A 23,942-nucleotide genomic window follows, 5' to 3' on the forward strand; every position below is an offset into this window, starting at 1 on the left:
ACCTGGGGATAAAAACTCCCAACACCTTGATAACCTGAGGTTCAAACTTGAAACACTCATGATAACCTGGGGATAAAACTCCCAACACCTTGATAACCTTAGGTTCAAACTTGGAAAACCCCATGATAACCTGGGGATAAAACTCCCAACACCTTGATAACATGAGGTTCAAACTTGAAACCCCCATGATAACCTGAGGATAAAAACTTTCAACACCTTGATAACCTGAGGTTCAAACTCGCAACCTGCTAGATAACCCTGGATTGAATCTTGCAACCCCCTTTATAACTTGGTGATGAAACTGGCAACCCACTGATACTCTATTGTACTGATCTGTTAGAGCTGCCTTTCACTTGGTTTCGAGTGTTTGTCCACATGTACAAAGCTGGCAATACAAAATCTCAGAGGGGCTTTTTGTCTGAAGATTTCATTAATTATGTATGTGATATTATTTATCGTTAATAATCGTTAATATGGGATCGTTTCAGTATGCAGTAAATTAAAGAGGTGCAACTCTTGCAAACATTATTGAAGCAACAATTGTAGGAGTTGTCTCTCTCTTATACACAGATGGATCCTGTCGGTATACATAACTCATATGACATTTGAATAATATCTTCTAAAACAGGAATCCTATATATCTCATGCTGGCTTCTGCAGAAAATTTGGTCCAACTGTTAAAAGTATTAAATATTGTTCTTAAAAGTATTAAATAGTGTTGCGACTGTCAGAATTTCAAGAGTTTTTTTTTTCTTTCTCCCAATAAATCATTTTATAGCCTACCTCAGACTGCAGAGACATTTTATACTAAAGTCAAGTAAAGATTTATTAGTGCTGGCTAGACAAAGCTACTGTTCAAGAATTCTTTGTGGCAGTTTTTCTCGACTGTATCCCTCATACTTCAGTCTTTCTGAGATATTGAGATTGATTTATGCAAAACTTTCTGTAATGTGGCTGATTTGTATTATTCAAATGAAAAAAAGAGAGGTAAAAGGCAGCTCTTGCAAATTATGTGTGACTACTGTAAATTATTTTATTTCACTGGCATATAATTTTTTGTGGTTTGGTTGGCCTATTTGGTCCATCCATGATTTGGTATTGTCAAAGGGAGACAAATCTCAGAAGATTGCTGTTATTGCTGATCTCCCATTAATTGTCACTTTGTTGTGAATGGCTAAATTTAGACTGGTGTCAGATATAATTGCACTGTGTTGTGTCCAGTTTTATCCTTTTGTGTGCAAAATTGCCAACATTTATATGTAAACATGGAATATGGACGAAGTTAAACATCCTAGACCTGGTCATGTTCATGTACGGAACAGGTATATAACTTTTATAGATCTGTTTAAAAAAGTTGTTAGAAAGATTTGAACTGTTTGTTTACATGGATGACAAGTATCGTAAACTTTATTGACATATTTTATATGCCATGTAAACTTGTTTTAGGTAATGTATAAAGTTATTGTTACTTTGTGTTATGATTAGGATTAAATGGTTTCTTTTCTTTAGGTGCTATACAGCATTTATTTTGTGTGAATCACCCCCAGGCACTTAGATATATCACTGACCCATCTGCACTTATATCATCTTGCTGTATTTAGTGAATTAAGATAAACATCTTAAATAGTTGTTGATAAGTCAACATGTTTTAATGATTTTGCCCATTGGGCAAGTTTCTTGGTTTTAGTTTAGCAGGGGCGTCGGAAGTGGGGCCGCAGGGGCCCCAATAATTTGCCCAAAAACGATTTTTTGTAAATTCATAAGTTGGAGTCGCAGGTCCGCGGACCCAATATTTTGTATAGTATATTAAATTTTGCTTCGCGTTAAACAATACACGCTGTCCAGATTAGTGTGTTACCGTGGTGACGGTGACACGATCGGGGGTGTTAATTGGAGTCATACACACGTGTCCGTGATTGGACTTAATTACGCATGAACAAATCAGCATGTTTTTAATTGGCATGTCTTTAGTCAATATAACGTTTAAGCTATACCTAGCCGCAAAGATCTAAGGTATTAACTTATAAAATTCAGAAAAATAATTATCATGTTTTTATTTAATGAAAGAGGTAAGTGTTAAGATTTATCATACCGCTAAGATGTAAGGAATTAATTACATAAATTGGTTTTACTCAAAAAATGATATTTCAAACAAAAATAAGAAATGAATGTAACATGAATGATTATTGTTCAATACATTAAATACAAAAAAAAAACATACATGCATTCTTTGTATTGCGTTATACATTATTAATTAAAAGAGTTTATTAAGCTTTATTTTGCTTATAGTCATGTAAATAGTAAGAAAATACTGGAGACTTGAGATGCGATTCAGTACCCTTAAATGCATCAGAACTCGCCATTTATGATCCTGTTTTAAAAAAAATTTCAGGGGGAGGTCCTTACCCCCCTTACGGGAGGGGGATGCCCCCTCCCGTACCTACCACCCCCCTCGTCCTCGCGGCCCCAATATCAAACACCTTCCGACGCCCCTGTTTAGCCAATACCAAAAAAAAAATATCATATTTCTTTGAGTAGTTTGAAATAACTGACCATTAACACTTTATTATGCTTTCTGAGTGCATAATTATTGACTGAAGTTGTTTAAATCCGGTTGTCAGCTAAAATTTTATAATTTTAGCGTAAGTTTAAATTTGTTGAAAGTATAAATTTGTTGAGCATAGCCGAGAGAATAATATGTACATAAGGATTATTGTATATATTTGTCTATTTTGTGCATTGACAAAATACAGGTTTGTAAAATTATCATTACCTGCCATTGCCTACCAAGATAGATTGGGGAAGCTACATGTCATTTTAAAACTTATCGTTTGGTTCAGGTTGTTGAAATATCTTAGTATCAACTGAATGCAAATATAAAATCACAAACAAATATTTAAAAAGTGGTTCTGATTTTAGCGACAATAACCAATGAATTGCTAGTGATGTGTTAATTATAATCACAAAGTTGACAAAACATGAATAAAAAGTCTTATCACAGTGACCCATAACACACCCTATAAACGACTGTATTCCCCCACTTCCTCTTGCGAGTGATCAAAACAATAAACAGACATGAAAAAGGTAAAAATTGTCTTCAAATTCATTATTTGACTTAACACTGTATGTGTATTTAAGTTAAACGATAAGTCTAACATAAATATGTGTATTTGGTGATGTAATAGATGAAACTGACAGGTAATGTTTAAAAAAATGTTGACTGATCACACTCATTGCATGAAAATTCACTCGACCAAGTCAAGAAACTGATGAATATCACGCCAAATTGATTTGTAATCCAATTATCCATGATGCTTTCTGTAATAAGTAGGCATACTTCATAAATATATGTAAATAAAATGTTTCGTTTCTGTTGCGCTTTTGAATGAAATTAATTTTCATCTAGTCGGTGAAAAACATTTACTGTATGCCGACTTGCCAATTTTGATATTTGATCTGAATGCGTATTTGCGGGCGATACTGTATTCCATCTTGCGAGTACAATAGGCGATTTATGTCCTTAAAAGGCGTAAATGAAATAAAAAAATATGCATACAAAATTGTTTCTTTTATCAGTCGTCATGTTTATAATGTCATTTAATGTGGAACCCCCATGCGATGCTTGTACTAATCCATTGTGGGTGGAGGTGGAGTGTCTGTGACTTGTTATCCTACTTAATTATACAATTAATTGAATGCTTCAGCGTCGTTTACATGCAAGTGTTCAGTGTTGGTTTTACTCACATATACTATCATAAAATACGAATTAGAAACTGAATGTATACACAGGGTCCCTATTATGTCTTGCAAGAAATTAATCGTCGATTCTCTATGGAAATCACACGAAGAAATGTTACCTTACGATTTCAACATATCGATGAGATGAGACAGGAGAGGGCTATAGGTTGACCCCCGTCTGTCTGTACGTCTGCAACAAAATGATCCTCTGATTTAAAAAACTAGATGCCTACTGGCAACATGTCGAGCCCGCCAGCTGTCAGAAGGACTGTGAGTTGCACAAGACACTCTCTGTCTCAAAAATGACGTAAGTTGTACCTCCTCTTTGTTTCAGTATGATCGGCAAATTCCAACATTTATATCGAAAGCTGCATGTTATTTTGTAAGTATAAATGTATGAGAAATGATTATCAAATCACAGTGGGTAGTCGTGGGTAGGCATTAGACATATTGCCATATTTATGACCGATACAGAGTTAACAGGCTTTTCCTTTGATTTTATCTGGTGACCTAGTTTTTGACCCCACTTGACTCAGATTTAAAGTCGCCTATAGATTATCAAGATTAATATTAGGTCTCATTACGATATTGTCATACATGTGACCTCTAGAGTGTTCACTTGCTTTTCCTTTGATTTGACTTGGTGTCCAAGTTTTTGACCCATCTGACCCAGATTTGAACTCGACCTAAATATCACCAAAAACACATTTTGAAAAATGTTTCATTAATAAATGGTCATAAATGTGGTCTCTAGAGTGTTAACTTGGTTTTCCTTTGATTTGACCTGGTGACCTAGTTTTTGAACCCAGATGACCCAATGTCGAACTAGTCCAAGATTTTATTGAGGGTAATACTCAGACTAAGTTACATTTAGATTGGACCAAACTGTGATCTTTAGACTGTTAACAACATTTTGCTTTGATTTGACCTAGTGACCTAGTTTTTGAGCTCAGATGATCCAATATCAAACTCGTCCAAGATGCTATTGAGGGTAACATTCTGACTAAGTTTCATTAAGATTGGACAAAAAGTATGACCTCTCAGCGTTAACAGTCAAATTGTTGGCAACGGACGACAATGACGGACACAGGGTAATCACAAAAGCTCACCTTGAACCTTGCTCAGGTGAGGTAATAAACCCTCATTTTTCCTCTAATGGAACTTCTGCTTGTAAAATGGGGACTTATTTCATTCGCAGAATGTATTTTCAGTAAAATGAGACAAGTTTCATATTAAAGTTCATGTGTTTATGGCAAATACAGTGCAACCTCTACAGAGCGGCCCTCTGTACAGCAAAAACCTCTTCACAACAGCATCATCAAAATTTCCCATAGCTGAAATTTAACCTCTGTAGAGTAACAACCTCTCGACAGAGGACAATATCTGCATCTCCCAAAGACAAAACTAAAATAGAGCTGTTTACTGCGCGACGCTGCCAAGCAAGCGATCCACAAAGGATTAGTGGGTTCAATCTGGCGCCGTTTCACTCCAAATCACCCTGTTTACTCTTAATATTTTCACACCTTATTAATTGCAGTCGCGATTTTATATTGGTTTCAATGGTTTGAAATTCTAGAAAATATAGTATTGTATGCGACACATCGTCGCATTACGGTCTCATTATAGTGAACATTTGTGCCAAGTTATTTCAAAATCCGTTAATGCATAAAGAAGTTATGGCACTGATATGAAAAACAGACCATGTTTCACCTTTAAGTGTCACTTTAAAAAGAAAAAAGAAAATAATAAGATGGGCATTAACTACATATGACCGAGGTTTGTATGTAAATTTTGAGAGAGGTAGGTGCAATAGCATCGAAGTAATTGCATGACAAAATATATGAGGACACATATAAAAACAGACCGAACAGACAGACCGCATGGTGACTGCTTTATACCACCCTCCTTCAAACATTGTTTGCGGGTTCTAAATATGAAGAAATACTACAGGAGCATAGGACATAGGAAACGCCGATATTTTATAAAGAAGTCACTCACAAACAGGCATACAGTCTTTTTACCAAACTCGCAAGCACTTGTACAGTAATTAAGCAAGCGTCCATACAGTCAGGAAATAACACCGACTCTTCTTTAATTTACGGTTATAAACAAATTGGAAAATTTATCAATGATTTTATTTTATTTTACTAAACCAGTATTGTTTCTTTATCCACGAAACAGTGCAATTTACATGTAAGTCATTCTTCGAGCAAGAAAATAAGTACTTTTGACGCCGACATTGTACAATTTCTGGACAAAATAAGTGATCAATCGAGTTTTTTTTACTATAATTCTACCTGTCATCAGACTAACACATTATATACAGAAACAAATCATGTTTAGCTCCCAATAAAATGTAAATATATATACCTTCAAAGCAAATCAGTTACTTTAAAATGCTGTTTTTCAACTTTTAGCTGTCAGTTTATTGTTTTGATCACTCGCAAGAGGAAGAGGGGGAATACAGTCGTTTATAGGGTGTGCATAAATAAGCTTACTTTAGTGTTATATAGAACAACTAGAGCAGAACATATAGATCTGTTTATGTCCCTCTTTCGAAGGAGTGGTATATTGTTTTGCAGATGTCGGTAGGTCGGTCTGTATGTAGACCAATCCGTTTCCAGATAATAACTCAAGAACACTTGGGCCTAGGACCATGAAAGTTGATAGGGAGGTTGGTCATAACCAGCAGATGATTCCTATTGGTTTTGAGGTCAGTAGGTCCAAGGTCAAGGTCACAGTGACCTGGAACAGTTAAATGGTTTCTGGATGATTACTCAAGAACGCTTGGGCCTAGGATCATGAAAGTTGATAGGGAGGTTAGTCATGACCAGCAGATGACCCCTATTGATTTTGAGGTCAGTATGTTAAAGTTCAAGGTCACAGTGACCCGGAACAGTTAAACGGTTTCCGGATGATAACTCTAGAATGCTTGGGCCTAGGATCATGAATTTTGATAGGGAGTTTAGTCATGAGCAGCAGATGGCCCCTATTGATTTTGAGGTCAGTAGGTCAAAGGTCAAGGTTACAGTGACTCGGAACAGTTAAATGATTTCTGGATGATAACTCAAGAATGCTTTGGCCTAGGATCACAGAAGTTGATAGGGAGGTTTATCATGACCAGCAGATGACCCCTATTGATTTTGAGGTCAGTAGGTCAAAGGTCAAGGTCACAGTCACCCAGAACAGTTAAACCATTTCTTGACGATAACTTGAGAATGTTTGGACCTAGGATCACAAAGCTTGATTTGGAAGTTGATCATATCAGCAGATAACCCCTATTGATTTTGAGGTCAGTAGCTCAAAGGTCGTTACAGTAACCCGGAACAGTTAAACGGTTTGCAGACGATAACTGAAGAACGCTTGGGCCTAGGATCATGAAAATTAATAGGGAGGTTGGTCATGACCAGCAGATGACCCCTATTGATTTTGAGACCAGAGGTCAAGGTCACAGTGACCCAGAACAGTTAAACCGTTTCTGGACGATAACTTGAAAATGAAAGGAATATGACAACTCCAAACTCAGTATTCCAGATCGAACTATGCATCACAGTATGTAGCTCATCCATTGTTTAGTTAAATCCATACATTACGGTCTCAGCTGCCTCTGTGGCACAAGTCTGATCCTGAACACTGTTAGCCAAAATGGTGACCTTTGAGGCATACTTGTAGAAAAAATGGCCTTTCCTGGGTATTAATTGTGAACAAAATCAATCAGAGAAGTACTGTAATTATTATAGTGCTGAAAATCTGGGGGGTGGGGGGGGGGGGGGGTGATGAACTTATTTTGGAAATTATTTTTTTTTTCTAAAAAAGAATTACAATTTAACCTTAGCTCTATCATTAAATCCAAAAGGTTAGCTGGTGATATGTCTTCTATATCTGATTTTCTTCAACATTAATACAAAATCTTAGCATTTTTATCTTATTTTGGATATGATTTGTATATCAGACATATATCTGATTTTCTTCATTATTAGCATTTTGGTCTTACTTTGGATATGATTGATATACATTCATGTATCATTAAATATGATCGGGCTATACTCAGTAATCACAGAAACACTGCTGCTGAGGTCTGTTACATTTTGAGGAGCATTTATTCCATGACATCTTCTTACATTGCTTGTTTTTATGCAAGGTGAACATTATCTCAGTATGGTGAAGCTTTTATCATACTTGTACTGAAATATTCTGTCTAAGTGATCCATAATCTTGCCACAAAGTCTTGTCAACTTATCTGATTTGTCCTCTACTTGACTGTTTCATTGTGAAAAGTTTTATTGATTTCTAGTTCTGTATGGAGCAAGGACAAAGAACAGCTGATGGTCCTCACTGAATTTATCATATTAAATAACAATTGGATGAAAAATATTGAAATCATTGACAGTGCAAAAAAAAAAAGAAATTTGAAAATGACAGGAAGCCTGTTAAGGAATAGAATATTCGTCATCTACAGTTTACTTAATTATAGTGAACACATTAAGGGTGATTGTTTCAGTGAACGATGTTAAGGGAGCCTGTTTTATAGTGAACACATTATGGGGGATGGTTTCAGTGAAAACATAAAGGGAGTGTTCTTGAAAATGTTTATTTGATTGATCATAAAGGGAGTGTTTCAGTGAACACATGAAGGGAGATTGTTTCAGTGAAATTATTAAAGGGGATTGTTTCAGTGAACACATTAAGGGAGCCTGTTTTATAGTGAACACATTATCGGGATGGTTTCAATGAACACATGAAGGGAGTGTTTCAGTCAACACATGAAGAGGAGGGGTTGTTTTAGTATAACACTAATGGGGGTTGTTTTAGATTAAGGGAGATTGTTTTTGTTACCACATTAAGGGAATTAAGTCCATTCTGAAGGGAAAGTATGATACAACAAAAACAAATAACAACAACAACAAGGTAGCTTAAATGTCATCAAAAAATTGAAATGTCAAATACAAAACTAGCATCAATCTCTTAATGTCATTAATAATTGACATGTTTTGACAGAGGTTAAATATACCACCGTAAACCAAAAACAATGCAAATGACCCAATTCATATGTCTTGTTCTCCGTCTTTCTCCACATATCATATATACAATAGCTGCACAATTATCCTTGTCACATTTGTTGTGGCTAAGTTTTCCGGTCATTAAATTTACATAATTATGCGACTGTACACAACATTTTATTGTCACCATCGGCCTTACTTGTCAATAAGGTTTTTATTGAGTCATTCGTGTCAATACAAACATGCTATAGATAGGGAGGATTAGTCTTGTATGCTGATCAAATATCTTTCAATACGATGTAACAGTCAGATTGATTGCTGTTCATGTTTAATCTGAACAGCATCAATACCTCTCCACATTTCCTTATTTGTCAATTTACCGCTGTAAGATGTGTTTTATATACACTAAGGAGGTGGATGTTATTCTGGCGCGTGTTTTTATTCCGTTCTAGATCTGTTTTTTCAGCTGTATATTTTAGTTACGTTGAAATTCTTACTGAGTTTTTCTTTTCACAAGACTGCGCCTTTCGATGCGGTGAGTTTGACTGTGTATCTTTAACTATTTATCCAAGTTCCCTTGAGTGCTAATGACAAGTGTTAGTTAAATAAAGTGGCAGTCGAAAACCTTGAGGACTTGCATATTGCGTGCTAGAGAATCATAATGATATAATATTATGCGGCAATTAAGCTGTGCAATGCCTGATTGTTATGGCATTTACTTGAATGCAGATTGGATAATTGAAGAATAAACCGTCTAATGATTCCGGCATTTTCTACAATACCCTATTTGTGATATGTTACTGTCTGTGTACACACCAGTTTGAAAATAGGAATTTTAGATGTTTTGGGATTACAGCATATAAGAAAGATGCAGAGGGCTTCAACAGGCAATAAGCTGGATAGTAAACTGCCGAGTTTTCATTCATTCAACGATACACTATGCAGGTAGTTATCTCCCCTTCTCTTATTGTCATGACTTTACATATAATTATTGTAGTAAAATATCTTTAATATGATGATATTGTATTTCACAAAAGTTTTTACTTCAGTTTTAGTTGTTGTAGATAAGTATTATGAGGACCAACTGCAAAAAGAGGTAAATGGAAATGCAATGGTTGTAGACTTAAAGAGTTGCAGTAGATGAACTGGTGTTTAACATTTGGACTTGGGTTACATTTTGTCCAGCATGAACAGAATTTCCTCTCAGTAACAGTGGATGGTCATTGGGTGTTACACTGGACATCTTCATGATATTCTCAATGTTACAATTGACATATTCATAGTATTTTGAATGTTACACTTGACATCTTCACGATATTCTCAATGTTACGCTGGACATATTTATGATATTTTGAATGTTACACTCGACATCTTCATGATATTCTCAATGTTACGCTGGACATATTTATGATATTTTGAATGTTACACTCGACATCTTCATGATATTCTCAATGTTATGCTGGACATATTTATGATATTCTAAATGTTACACTTGACATCTTCATAATATTCTCAATGTTACGCTGGACATATTCATGATATTCTGAATGTTATGCTGGACATATTTATGATATTCTAAATGTTACACTCGACATCTTCATGATATTCTCAATGTTACGCTGGACATATTCATGATATTCTAAATGTTACCCTGGACATCTTCTTGATATTCTGAATGTTAAACTCGACATCTTCATGATATTCTGAATGTTAAGCTGGACATATTCATGATACTCTAAATGTTACCCTGGACACCTTCTTGATATTCTGAATGTTAAACTCGACATCTTCACGATATTCTAAATGTTATGCTGGACATATTCATGATATTCTGAATGTTACGCTGGACATATTCATGATATTCTGAATGTTACTCTTGACATCTTCATGATATTTGCAGTGGACATACACTGAACTGAATTATAAACAGTGGACTAAGGGGAGGTATTGATTGCAATGGATGGCTTTAGTCACAATGGATGACATAAGAGGAATGAGTTACAATGGACACTGACTGAGTTAGCGAATTACAGTGGACTTAGACAGAGGTACGATATTCATTATATTGTTTAAGTATTGCAGACTGGGTTACTGTGAAAACAGACTGAGTTACAGTGGACTTCTGCTGAGGGGGGTAATGGACAGACTGTAACATCAGTAGACTTAGGCTGAGTGACAATTTACGTATACCATTACTGAATTTAGATATGTTTCCAACCAGACTGAATTACAGTGAAATGCAGACTGAATAATAAAGGACTCTGGGCATAAACTGGGAGACTGGATTACATTTGATGCACCAGACAATGCCACAACCAATGTAGACACAGTTACAATACAGGTAGTCTAAGTTACAACGTACTTGCTAGAAACTGAAATTGGATGTAAACCACTTGAAGTGAATAGAAAACTCCATGACAAAATGCAGTGAGAACAGGAGGGGAATAATTGATACTCATGCAAAATTCAGAGACAGCTGACATAATAAATTCGAAATTCTACTTGTCTGGTACCTTAATTGTTTTAAAGTTGTTTAGTGCTTGTGTTCATTATTAAGAAAACCAGCTAGAGGATTTTCAAGTATAACATGTACAGTTTTAAGTGCCTTGAAAGTTTACCTTGATTATTACATTATCATGAAATGGAAAACATATGTTTAACATTCATTCTTCATTAAATGTCCATTATTGTATTGTTTACAACGTTTTATGACAATCTGTACATATATTAATGTATTATTTCTATAATGAATTATAGTTTAATTTTACTCATACTTCAAGATTTTGCTTATAACACAGTAGCTTACAAGTATTTATTGCCATTCTACAGTGTATGCTTGGAAATATCTTGCAAAATTGAATTTTAATAGATATAAAATATCATATTTTATTGCCCCGTTTTCTACCTGATTATCACGAAACCTGGTCAGAATGTTTCTTTGTAAAATCTAAGTCGAAAGTGAAACTGGGTCATCTTGGATGAAAGAAAGAGGTCACTAGGTCAGATCCTAAAAAAGAACACCCTAGTGAACACTCAAGACTATTTCGCACGATAAATCTGGTCAGAATGTTTGTATGTACGAAATATTGTTTCAGATTTAAAACTGTGTCATCAATGGTAAAAAGATTTGGTCACTATAGTTAAATTATATAAACCTTTTTAACCCCATAAAGGCCCCATTTTCTTTTTGAGATACATGAAATATGGTCAGAATGTTTATGAAATCTATGACAGTACCTTAGTATATAAACTAGGTCACTAGGTCACATCATCATAAAGCATAATAAACTCTCTAGAAATTCATTTTTACAAGATCTTTCTCAAAACTTCTCTTGTTCCTGTAGTCATACAAGTGAACCAGGCCATCTTGGCTGTCTAATGTTCATTAATTAACGGCATGTTCTAATCTCTGGCCTGGCCTGGCCCGGCCTGGCCTGGCCCGATGAGCCCAATTTTCGACTAGGCCGGGCCAGGCCAGGCCAGGCCAGGCCAGGCCAGATTTTATTGTACATAGAGAAATGAATGGCATAAAATCTAAATATACAATTACAGTAGCAGGCAGTATTAACCTGCATTGTTTACTTGCTGCAGGTCAAACAAAATGAGAAACCAATCCTCTGGAGAATCATTAATTAGCCGTCATTCATCTTATTTGAAATACAGATTTGCACTGAAGAAAATGGTGTAACTAAATGATAAATACCCATTTTTTCTGTGATTAAATTATTTAAAGTCAACTTTAACATTTGGTTTTAAAACTAATGGCTAATTTCATTGATAAGTTTACCTGCTGCAATATAACTGAATATTTGCATGCAGTGAATGCATCTCTTTGGGAATTGAACTTACAGGTTGTGTCCCTACTATCCTTAGCTGACCTCTTAACTGTTCAGATGAACTTTTAATGTGTGTTTGGTTTAATTAAGCTGATGTTCAATTTATGGAAGAGTAATGAAAATAATATTCATCGTGGGACCTCTAACTCATTGTCAGGGTGTTGGCATTTCAAATTGTTGATATTTTTCTTGCACAAAAAATGATGGTGCATTGTGTTAATGTTATTTCTATTTAACGCTAAAAGATGCTCTTGAGCCTGTTTCACAAAACTGTAGGATTTTTTTCACATACTTAGATCAATATAAAACAGTCTTACAAAAATATTCAGTATTTGTATAACCTAAACTCCAAAATTTATTTATCGCTTCCCTGCATCATACTATCCCAGATCCTAGAACGGAGATAGCATTATTTTATAAATTGAAAGTTGTTGTCCGTTAAGATTGACAGGTGCTTCTCATTAATGTTCGCCAATATTTTCGGGCGTTTTCTTTATTTTACACCATATTTGTAACCTGAAAATACCTAAATTGACCAAAATAACATGCATAGTTTACCAATGGCACAGTGGCGTAGTGATAAGTTCTCCGACTTTCACGCATGTTACCGTGGGTTCGATTTCAATTCAGATTGTTTTCATTAAATCAATATAATGTCATTTTATTGATACTGTTTTTATTCTTACAACAATTTATGGTACTAACTTGTATGTAGAAGAATGTCAAATACTTGTGTATTTCTTTCAATAAATGAACAATAAATCACGATAAGTGACAATTTTCCTGCATTCTAAGTTTACAGATGAAATTAAAAAAAAAAAAAAGATAATGAAAATGGTCAAACAGGTGTCTCGAACTCACAGTCCCGAGATTGGTAGCTGAACGTTTTGTCAGCACAACTATATCTGCATGTACGTCCTGGCGGTAAAGAAATGTTTATATTTTATTTGGTTTTCAATATTTATATTTTTATTTATGTTTGGGCACCGAAAATTTATTTACGGAAGCATACGGAATATTCTTGAGTGGGAGTTCAATAATTTCGGACACTACTAAATAATCCTCAATACTATTATAGACAAAATAATAATAATTAGTTAGGTTATTCAACTGCGGGAAAACCAAGCCACCAGTCAAGAGTCAATTGAGGTGGAGATCCCCTGATAATAGTCGTAACAATTAATCAGGCATCACCTTTAAATTAGACTTAATAGTTATGTTAGCTACAGGCTTATTCCCAGATGTATAATTTTACAGAGTGGGAATTCAAAATGTATTTATATAATGTCTGAAATATCCAAACTTATTCCTCAATTAATAAGTTCCAAAAGTCAGATTTTAAAGATGCTATAGAAATCACTTTCACCTTATACAAAATTGAAATCTATGGCCTGGCCTGGCCTGGCCTGACCCGGCCCAGTCGAAAAATGGCCTCATCGGGCCAGGCCAGGCCAGGCCAGGCCGGGCCAGGCCAGGCCAGAGATTAGAACATGCCTTAATTAACACAGTATAGCCAGTGAAAATTGACATCCATTTTAACATGTAACCATGTCGCTCTTAATTAAGAGTGTTTGCATTAATGAAAATGATAACTTTTATCTAAAACTCTGTTACATGTATTGTTCACTGAACTGAAAATAAAATGTTCATTGAATCAAAAGCGCAATATGTTATTTTCATCAATATGCGGGTCCACGATTTATCATTACCAGCTAGGTGAGTCAACCAGCGGAGGATGACTCAAAAAAAGCAAATCAATAGAAAAGATATTTCCTGCCTGGTATAAAACTTGTTGAATTATTCTATTTTATGTGAGAGAAAGCTCTTAGATTATCAGCTTGCTTGTCTCAATCTGTCAATAATTAAATATTTGACATGGGCTTTTATTACTGGAAATTGAATTGTGATTGGAATATAAATGTATGATATGAAACATGCTGCTAGTAGTGATTGAATCATGTGAAAATCACCATGTATATGAAGCACATCTAAATAAAAGGTCTGAAAGTGAAATAATATGTAGATGAAATGCAGGGTGGCTTTAAAGCAAATTTAAGGACATTGAATTTTGAATTATTATTGTAGCTGTTGTATTTTATAAATTCCTTTAAGTTGATGATTAATATGACAGCTTTTAAGCTCATGAGCTATTAGTATAGTTGGTTGGTCCATCGTCCTGTGTGTGTCCTTTGTCATCATACGTTACCATCTCTGAAAGTACTGACAAAAATTGCACCAAGCGCTGTCAGTAATATTCTGGCTTCGGCCTGTCTTAAGTATATGCAAAAATGTAGAATTATGGCCCTTTCTTAATTTCACAAAATAGCCCATAGTGAAAAAATTTGGTGTGTTCAACTCCTCATACACAGTGGAAATAAGCTGACTACAAACTGGACAGGATATATTGCCAGTGTATAACTAGTGTATTGTCAATATCTGCTCTGAGTAAATTTATATCCAATGTACTGTCAGACAGATAGAAAATCCATACCACTGTGAGGTCAGATGCTACTTTTTAAAAAAAAACATCTTGTCGATTATATTCAGTGTGTTGCCATTTTGTAACCAGAAGTTGACAATACGCTGACTCAAGTGCCAGTTTATTGCCAGAAATGGAAATTGTTGTGCCAGTATCATACCATATTGTTGCCAGTTTGTTGTCAGTGAGGCCATCCAATAGCCAGTCTGTTTTACAGCTTCCGGCAAGTGTGTTGCCATTGTCATGCCAGAAGCAAGTTTTGTAAGGGAATGTTTTAAAGTATTTGTGAGTCATACCAAAATGGAAATCAAATGAAGTGACACCTTTTGGGCCAATCAGGTTGAATAGACTTTGATCTTGTACCTCCTCGTTTTTGTTGTTTTCAGATGTAATGCTGACTGGACTTTTTCACTTTTATTGAAACAAATTATGTCACTTTATTCATAATAAGTGTCAAAACAAGCCCACAAAAACATTTCATTACCTGTAAAAATGTTGGACTCAGTTTACAGTCGATTATTCAGTTTGCACAGTCATATTATTATTGTTGGAAAAAAAGATATGGGAAAAAAAATAACATTCAGTAATGGCTTTTATAGTGGAAATGAAGTTTGTCATTCATGTTACACTGACACTTTCTGAAAAGGTTGACACATGATTACAGGGCAATTTTTATTGTATTTATATGTGTTAGACAGTTAAAGGTTGCCTTTATCTTAGACATGGTCTGAGAAGCAGTGGGAAGTAATGGAGACTTGAGATACCATATATTTAATAGCATATGAGCCGTGTCATGAGAAAATCAACATAGTGGGTATGCGACCAGCATGGATCCAGACCAGCCTGCGCATCCGCGCAGTCTGGTCAGGCTCCATGCTGTTCGCTTTTAAAGCCTACTGGAATTGGAGAAACTGTTAGCGAACTGCGCGGATGCGCAGGCTGGTCTGGATCCTTGCTGGTCGCAAACCCACTATGTTGGTTTTCTCATGGCACGGCTCATATATTTGTTAAAAGAATGTACATGATGTATGATACATCACACCATTCAGTTACAGAATGAAAACATTACAGATCATAATATATATGTATGTATGGTTACATCACTTTTATTTTGACTTTTCGGAGATAATAATCCTCTAGGCCTCGGTGCTGTCAGCGTCACACCTTGGTTAAAAGTTTGCATTTAAGCTCATATCCCAGTAACTGCATGTATAATTTGTTTGAAACATCAGATGGTGCTCCCAGCCATCAAACCTAACTCTAGTGATCACTGAATCAAAATTGACTGTTTGTTTACAGTGATCACAAAACCTATCGTTATTGATAGATAAATGTCTTGTCACATATAAATAAGCAATAAAGAAGTTAGATGTAAAAATTGATTTTGTTACATTAAAAATCATTGTTCTAAAGGCTTTGATTTCATTTAGAGATGTCCCAGTGCCAGTTTTAGTTGCTGTTTTAGTTTGACACTATTAATATTAAGCCTGGGTGAAGAAAGCCAGAGGGGACAAAATCAGGTATGCTGAATCTCAGTAACAACCAGTCATAAAATGTACTTGCATCACCAAGTAAGGTTACCCTTACGAAAATGAAATATGGAAACAAGCTGGCATTAAGCTGCAAGGTAACTGTCAATGATCTGGTAACAGTCTGTCAAAAAAAAAAAGTAACTGGAAATAATCTGACTCCTACAGGGGAACAAACTTTCAAGAAAAAAAGTCCAGCTGAAAATAACATGGACACTATTTCCATATTGTTACCAGTTTCTGGGAATAACCTGCAAACTATATGACAATAAACTGGCTCATAACAATCAGCATGTAAGCACACTGACAATATTGTCAGCTTGTTTCCAGTGTCTGGAAGAAATCTGGCAGGAAAATGGCAAGAAACTGGAAATAAAAAACATAATTCCTATAATCAAATTGATATGGCAACACACTGGAATTGTAAACAAGAGCTGTTGGAGGACAGCAAATTATGCCTCAACAGCCTTGTCAATTGAATGAAGACAAAAGTCGGAAAAGGGGAATAATCTTGTAAAAATGCAAAACAGGATTATGGAACCTGCACAGTGCATATCAGCTTATGAAAGTGGACAAGTGTGTGAAGTTTCAATCCATTACCGTTAGTGAGTACTGAGATACCAGCTTACATACAAAAACTTAAGCAAAAAATGCTACATTGTATGTGGAAAAAGGGGCATAATTTTGAGAAAAAAAGATATGGGACCTGCTTAGTGCATGTCAGATTATGACTGAACAAGCGTGTAATTAGTTTCAATCCATTCCCATAAGTGAGTACTGAGATACCAGCTTATATACAAAACCTTAACCTTGTAAGTCGAAAAAAGGCCATAATTTTGTAAAAAAAAAAAACAACATACGGGCATGTCCAATAACTCTACTATTCTTTGAATAGTCGAGATAAAAATTACATAAGTGAAAATATTGTATGGATTTTCTGTCTGTCTGACAGTACAGTGGAAATAAATTTACTCAGAGCAGATTCTGACAATGCACTGGCTACACACTAGCAATACACTGACCCATCTTAGCAATTTTCACAGCAAAACAAATATTACATTTTCATCATTTTACAGTTATTTGTTTTAATTGTAACACAGATTCTGTCCGCAACAAGTATTTTTGCTAAACAGTAAAGAAATTTTAAAAGTCATGTATTTTCGCTACCCCGTAAAATTAAACTTGCAAATTTACCATAATCCCGGTCAAAGTTCCTTTGGTTTCAATATTATATTATTGATAAATCTTAATTGGTATTAAAATTGAGTCACAAGCAAATGAAGGTTTTAAGTCACATTAAAATTCATATTAAACATTAATAAAGATAAATAGAAAAAAATATATACTGACACTAAACTGGAAACAAACTTCCCATACACTGACAATGCTATGACAATACAATGGTAATAAAGACAATTTTCCTAGGGGGAAATAAATAAGATTATTACACTGAGTAGCAAGCGATATATTGGGATACTAGTCCATATTTAGCTCAGTAGGTAGAGTGTCGATCTACGGATCACGGGGTCGTGAGTTCGATCTTCAGACGGGGTTTATGTTCTCCGTGACTATTTGATAAACAACATTGTGTCTGAAATCATTAGTCCTCCACCTCTGATTCATGTGGGGAAGTTGGCAGTTACTTGCGGAGAACAGGTTTGTACTGGTACAGAATCCAGGAACACTGGTTAGGTTAACTGCCCCCTGTAACATGACTGAAATACTGTTGAAAAACAGCGTTAAACCCAAAACAAACAAACAAAACTAGTCCATCTGCCACACTTATGTATAAGTGCTCATAACTTTGTACTGCATAAAGGAATTTAGTTAAAACTTTAAATAATGATTCCAGTTTGCTAAAGTGTTTCTCTTGTCCATGTAAGAGAGCCTGGCTTGTTGTGACTGACTATACACTGACAATACAATGTCAACACACTGGCAATATGCCAGTGTGTTGTCAGAAAAATATTTCCAGTTGACTGGCTGTGCACTGACAATACAAGGACAACAAACTGGAAAGTCCAAAAAACCGCTTGTTGTCAGTTGTGTATCCAGTGTGTTGCCAGATTGACACTGCATACCAGTCTGTTGCGAGTTTGTTGTCAGTGTTTTATTTCCAGATACCTCTATATAATTTAGCTCCTTCAAATAATTTTATATGAAAAATCAAGGAAATTTTGTTAAAATGGCATTACAAACATCACTGACAACAAACTGTATATAAACTGACAGCAGACTGGAAGTTAAATTTTACAGCTGGTTTTCAGGTCTGGAAATAAACTGACAAGTACATGGACACATGATGGTTATTCAGTGGCAACACACTGGGTCAGTTTATTGTCAGCTCTGGAAATAGGCTGGCAAGTAACTGGATTTTAGAGTATTATTCACTGGAAACACACTGGACATAAACTGACCATACACTGACAAAAGGGAAGGTTTTTCATAAGGGTACTTTTGATGGAGTTTAATAAATATTATGGCCCTTTTTTACACAGAAAAGTGTCAAGAAATATCTCCGCAACAGCTATATGTGTTGGACTGAAACTTCACACAATTCTACACAATCCACTACCAAGTTAAATTACTCTTGGTAGACATCAGTTCATATAATGGCCTTATTACTATCTCAGTAACTACTTCTAATCTTTCTTATCAAACATACTTACATAGCCAAGTTGGAGAACTCTTGGTTGTAATTAATTCAAATTACAACCCTTATTTAACATAGAGAAAAAATTGTTTGAAGTTTTTCATGTTAATAAAATCTGGAAAGTAGATCCCTCGGAAGCACCGAGAACAAGGCAAATAGTGAAAATTGCAGACTCGGGTTTTATTGAGTCTAACATTGATACAACCCGCTCACTAAGCTCAGTAGGGAGAGGGCAGATCTACAGAGTGCGGGTTCATGAGTTCAATCCCTGGGCGAGGCGTATGTTCTCGGTGATGATTTGATAAAAGACTTTGTGTCTGACATCATTCGTCCTCCACTTCTGATCCATGTGGGGAAGTTGGCATTACTAGCGGAGAACAGGTTTGTACTGGTACAGGTAACAGTTATGTAACTGACTGTAACGGAGGTCTGAGACAGGACTAACTTTGTGCTAAAAGTTACAGTAAAATCAAAGTATTCTCTCTTGTAAAATCCATCTGCTTCCTGATTCTTGCAATTATATGTTTTTTTGTCCCTTGTGGAAGTTTCAAGCTGTCTCATGTACATTCTTTAATCAATTTAATGCAGCTGTTGTATTCAACTTGTTATTGATTGGAAAACCTTTTGGTACCTGAATGTCAGATGCTGCCTACATATTTCCTTATATGCTCATATACCGTCTAGTCACTTAGTTTGAAATTATGTAATTGGTTCCTGACATGGAGAAAAATCATTTGGAAGCAAGGCTAGATTTTAGACAGATTAAAAATGTTAACATGGAACCAGCCGGGCACCAGTATGCTGCATGTATAGCCGGGCACCAGTATGGAGCACATACCTGAAATAATGTTCAAACAAACAAATGCTGTTATTGTGTGAAGATGCCTTAAAATTCAACAACTATTAATAATAACAAGAGCTGTCAGTGGACAGCACGCTCGACTATTCTCAGTGCTTGTTAGTATAATATAAGCAATGAGTAAAACTTTAACATTACAATAAGCATATTCTAAGTCGAAAAGGGGCCATAATTCAGTCAAAATGCTTGATAGAGTTGCCTCCTCCTTTTTACAGACTGGGGTCATGATGGTAAACAAGTATGCAAAATTCATTATGAAAGCAATATCTCAATGGACTTTGAAAATATTTGGGGTGATACTCAAACTTTAACATTTATTCTAAGTCGAAAAGGGGCCATAATTCAGTCAAAATGCTTGATAGAGTTGCTTCCTCCTTTTTACAGACTGGGGTCATGATGGTAAACAAGTATGCAAAATATGAAAGCATATCTCAATGGATTTTGAAAATATTTGGGGTGATACTCAAACTTTAACATTTGTGTGACGCTCACGCTAATGCCGGGGCGAGTAGGATAGCTCCCCTATTCTTCGAATAGTCGAGCTAAAAACTAGTTTTCTATTTCTTCTTGAAAAGTTTTGTGGTATCTTAAAATCAATGATCACAACCTGGAAAAAATACAATATTAAATGTTTGCTGATTTCATAAATTTAATATCTTAATGAAGATTATTTTGTAAATAATGTTAAGCTTGAATTGTTTTCATACTGTACCTGGTTGACATATAGCTTATGTTTTGAATTATCACAATTTGAAAGGTTAATAGGGACTTCCAGTTTGTGTTCATGATGTTGTGGGAGTCAGTGGCTTGCTGTGATCTAGAGTGGTGACAGGTTTTTATAGCTTGGCAAACAGCTGTCAAACATAACTTGATCAACTGATAAAATCATGCTTCAGCTGATTGCTAAAATTCATTAAGTGGACGTAATTGAAAGTGAACAAAACTCATAATTGTTACTGAAAAAATAATTTAAAATGTGGGGAAAAATGTTGAAAAATATTTGTAGAATTTAAAAAAAAGTAAAATGTGTATCGATATGTGAAAAACAGTGAAAAATATTACTTACCGCAGCGCAACGTTTTACAATCAACTTTACATCTTACAAGAACAAAAGTGAAGTAAAACGTGAAATACCTGGCTGAAAAATACAGACATATTTGATCTTGACCTTTTGCTTCAAATGTATTAAATAAAGTTTAAAACCAGTGTTTTAGCACATTTAATAAAGATGCCACATTTAAGCATCTTTAAAGCAACTACAGCTGGTTAATTTAGATGTTAGACCCTTTAATACTTGAGAAAGTGCTTCACCAGTGACATTTTCTAATTTGCTCACCACAGGAGGTGGATGAACATTTCTTATGGCAGGTTCTGAAAACATATAGAACACTGAGATGAGAAGTTATGAATAGGTTTCTTATTGGGAAGGACTGAAGAAAAACAGATATGTTAGTTCCTGTATTTTTTTAAGCTTTTGCATTAAGCTCTTAGGCTCCACCAAATATTTACATTTAGATTTTAATCTTGGATATTTTATTAGTGTACAATGTATGATTGGTGACATTTTAATTTGTGTGATGGGACTTTGTATGTAAGATTGCTGAAAACAGTTGTTTCTATTATATCTGTTCACATCACCGTACACTGTGATAAAGTAACGGAAACTGAAAGTTACGCAGGCGGAAAATAGAAAATAATGTAAGGCTTGCAGGGTATTGGTTTGTCGATTTTTTTCGGACAAAAATTCTGAAACTTGGGAGGATATCAGTGAAAATAATGTGAAAATAATTGACAAAATGGATTTCATAAATATGATTTTGTTTTGTTAATAATGGATAAAGAAATCTTTTCAAAGATATTATCGTGTACTTTTACATTTACAATATTATTTATGATTACTGAGAAGATGTGATTTTTGTGAGAGTTGGGTAATAAATTCTCTTTGTAAAAGCAGTTTTCCGCATGATTTGGGACAGTTATTACTTATTTAAAAATATACTTTGTTCATTACTGGCAGATTGCAGTTTAATTGAATGTGAACAGAAGAGAAAATGATTTAAGAGGTTTGAAAAACACTAAAATAATCGAGAAAACAAAGATTGTTTTCTAAATGAAGAAAAGAAATAATTTTTCATAATTGAAGCTTTAATATTGCATTACAGCATGGAAGCAAGGAATAATGAAAAAGTAATTTTAGGAGAACAAGGTATAATAGTCTAAAAGTCTGTGTTTGTAATTGCAAAAGTGTATTTATGTGGTAGACATAATAAGGAGTTTCTAGCTGGTTATATACGAGTCAAAATATTGCACTTGGATATTTTGTTGTGAATGGTGCTAGATTCTGTAATTTCATGTGCTCGGATATCTCGTGCCATCAACTCGATGAGGCTCTGGAAGAAGAAGAAAATGTCCCAGACATACTGCAGGTATATTTGTGTATATTTGCTGATTTTTGTGGGGGTAGTAGAAGAATGAAGAGAGAATATAGTTAAAGAATTAAATATAAGCTAGAAATATCTTACTAAAGCAACATGACTATATTAAAAGCTTCCTGAGTTAAAGCTCAGTCAATTGGGGTCGTGGGTTCGAGCCCCACTGGGTCACGACCATGACTTCTCATACGACACCAGTACTGGTTTTTCCAGGAAGCGGACTTGAGAGTGGTTCCAATAAGCTTGAAGCTTTCATCACAATCAAACTAAAACAAGTTAGTAAAAACTAAAGCAATATATCGTCATCTCAGTGCAAGAAGTGGATAACTGCATTGACTTAAAGAAGCACTTATTCACTTTTTGCACTAAGGTGACGATATAGTGGGTAATATCCTATCAATGAGAATTGCTTATTGGCTAAACTCAGGAGAGTACTTACAAACACTTTTGTTTCTCCATGACTCGTATATTCATTTGTTTCAGAAAGAATCGCTAACAATTTTCAATGTTAATTAATTGTAACTTATGTGGCAAAATTTTGATGAAAAGTGTCATAGAGTAGTATTCTGGCATACAAAGTCTGTCGAAAATATTTCATTTTTCAGTCTGATGAAAGTGTTTAATCATTGTTTTGTAGTGTTTTTTAACAAAATGTCATATTTAAACTGTGGTAGAAAAATAGCAATTGCTGAATGTAAACCTGTTTAAATACTTTAAAAATAGTAATCAACTTACAAAAGGCACAAACATCTGTGTTACCACCATTTTTTTTTCCTCGGCTGAAAGTATTTTGTGGTTGTTTTGATATGAGTGTTGTATTATTTAACAAAATGTCATATTAAGTTAAAATGTGGTAGAAAAAATGCAGTTGTAGGATGAAAATCCTGTTAATCGTCTAAACTGAGCTTAAAAACATCCACAATCATTTGGCTTATCATAATATTTTGTAAGAACTGAAGTCAATTATAAAAGTTTGGTCAGTCAAAGGCCATAACTCTAATCACTTACAATGTGTTCAAAGCTAAAACACTAAAACACGATGTAATTTCCGATTGATAATGCACACGGACTGGTATATCTGCATGTAGACTTCGATCTTTTTGGTTTTGTGTCAAAGCATCAAATTGCATGGCATCATAATTATAAAAATTTACATATTTTAGTTTTACATCTGCATTTTGATCCACTTATATTAATTTGAAATGCATAATTTACAAATTTGATTACATCTTTCCCCAAGTGACTTAAATTTTCAACTAATGAAGTCAAGGGAAGAGTTCAGTTATAGTTAGATATTTTGCTATATTTAAAGTTCAGGCTCAAAATTTTTAGACTATTGCTGGGTGAAAAAATACGAATAAACCAAGGAAAAAGGTGCTTGTTTCTGCTAATCCAAGTGTCACCCTACCCTAAAAG

The 23,942-nt window shown here is 34.8% G+C and overlaps 1 protein-coding gene across 6 annotated transcripts in view; it reads left to right on the top strand.

Annotated features, from left to right (window-relative positions):
- LOC123556384 (kelch-like protein 5) overlaps window positions 1-23,942 on the top strand; it is a 140,709-nt gene that overhangs the window by 46,746 nt on the left and 70,021 nt on the right. Inside the window, exons 1-2 of one of the 6 annotated variants that reach the window (XM_053542613.1) lie at window positions 9,018-9,683; window positions 10,639-10,786. The exons of 2 other annotated variants lie outside the window; for them this stretch is intronic. Coding sequence is in view for 3 of the 4 variants with exons in the window: in XM_053542609.1 (XP_053398584.1) it covers window positions 22,423-22,520 (98 nt within the window). In the remaining variant the exon portion in view is untranslated. Of the gene's footprint in view, window positions 1-1,167; window positions 1,323-9,013; window positions 9,684-10,638; window positions 10,787-21,537; window positions 22,521-23,942 lie in introns of those variants that run through there. 3 more of the 6 variants (XM_053542611.1, XM_053542610.1, XM_053542609.1) reach the window with 3 other exon arrangements.

The sequence above is a fragment of the Mercenaria mercenaria genome, chromosome 5, assembly GCF_021730395.1.
Source record: "Mercenaria mercenaria strain notata chromosome 5, MADL_Memer_1, whole genome shotgun sequence".
Lineage (NCBI taxonomy): Eukaryota > Metazoa > Mollusca > Bivalvia > Venerida > Veneridae > Mercenaria > Mercenaria mercenaria.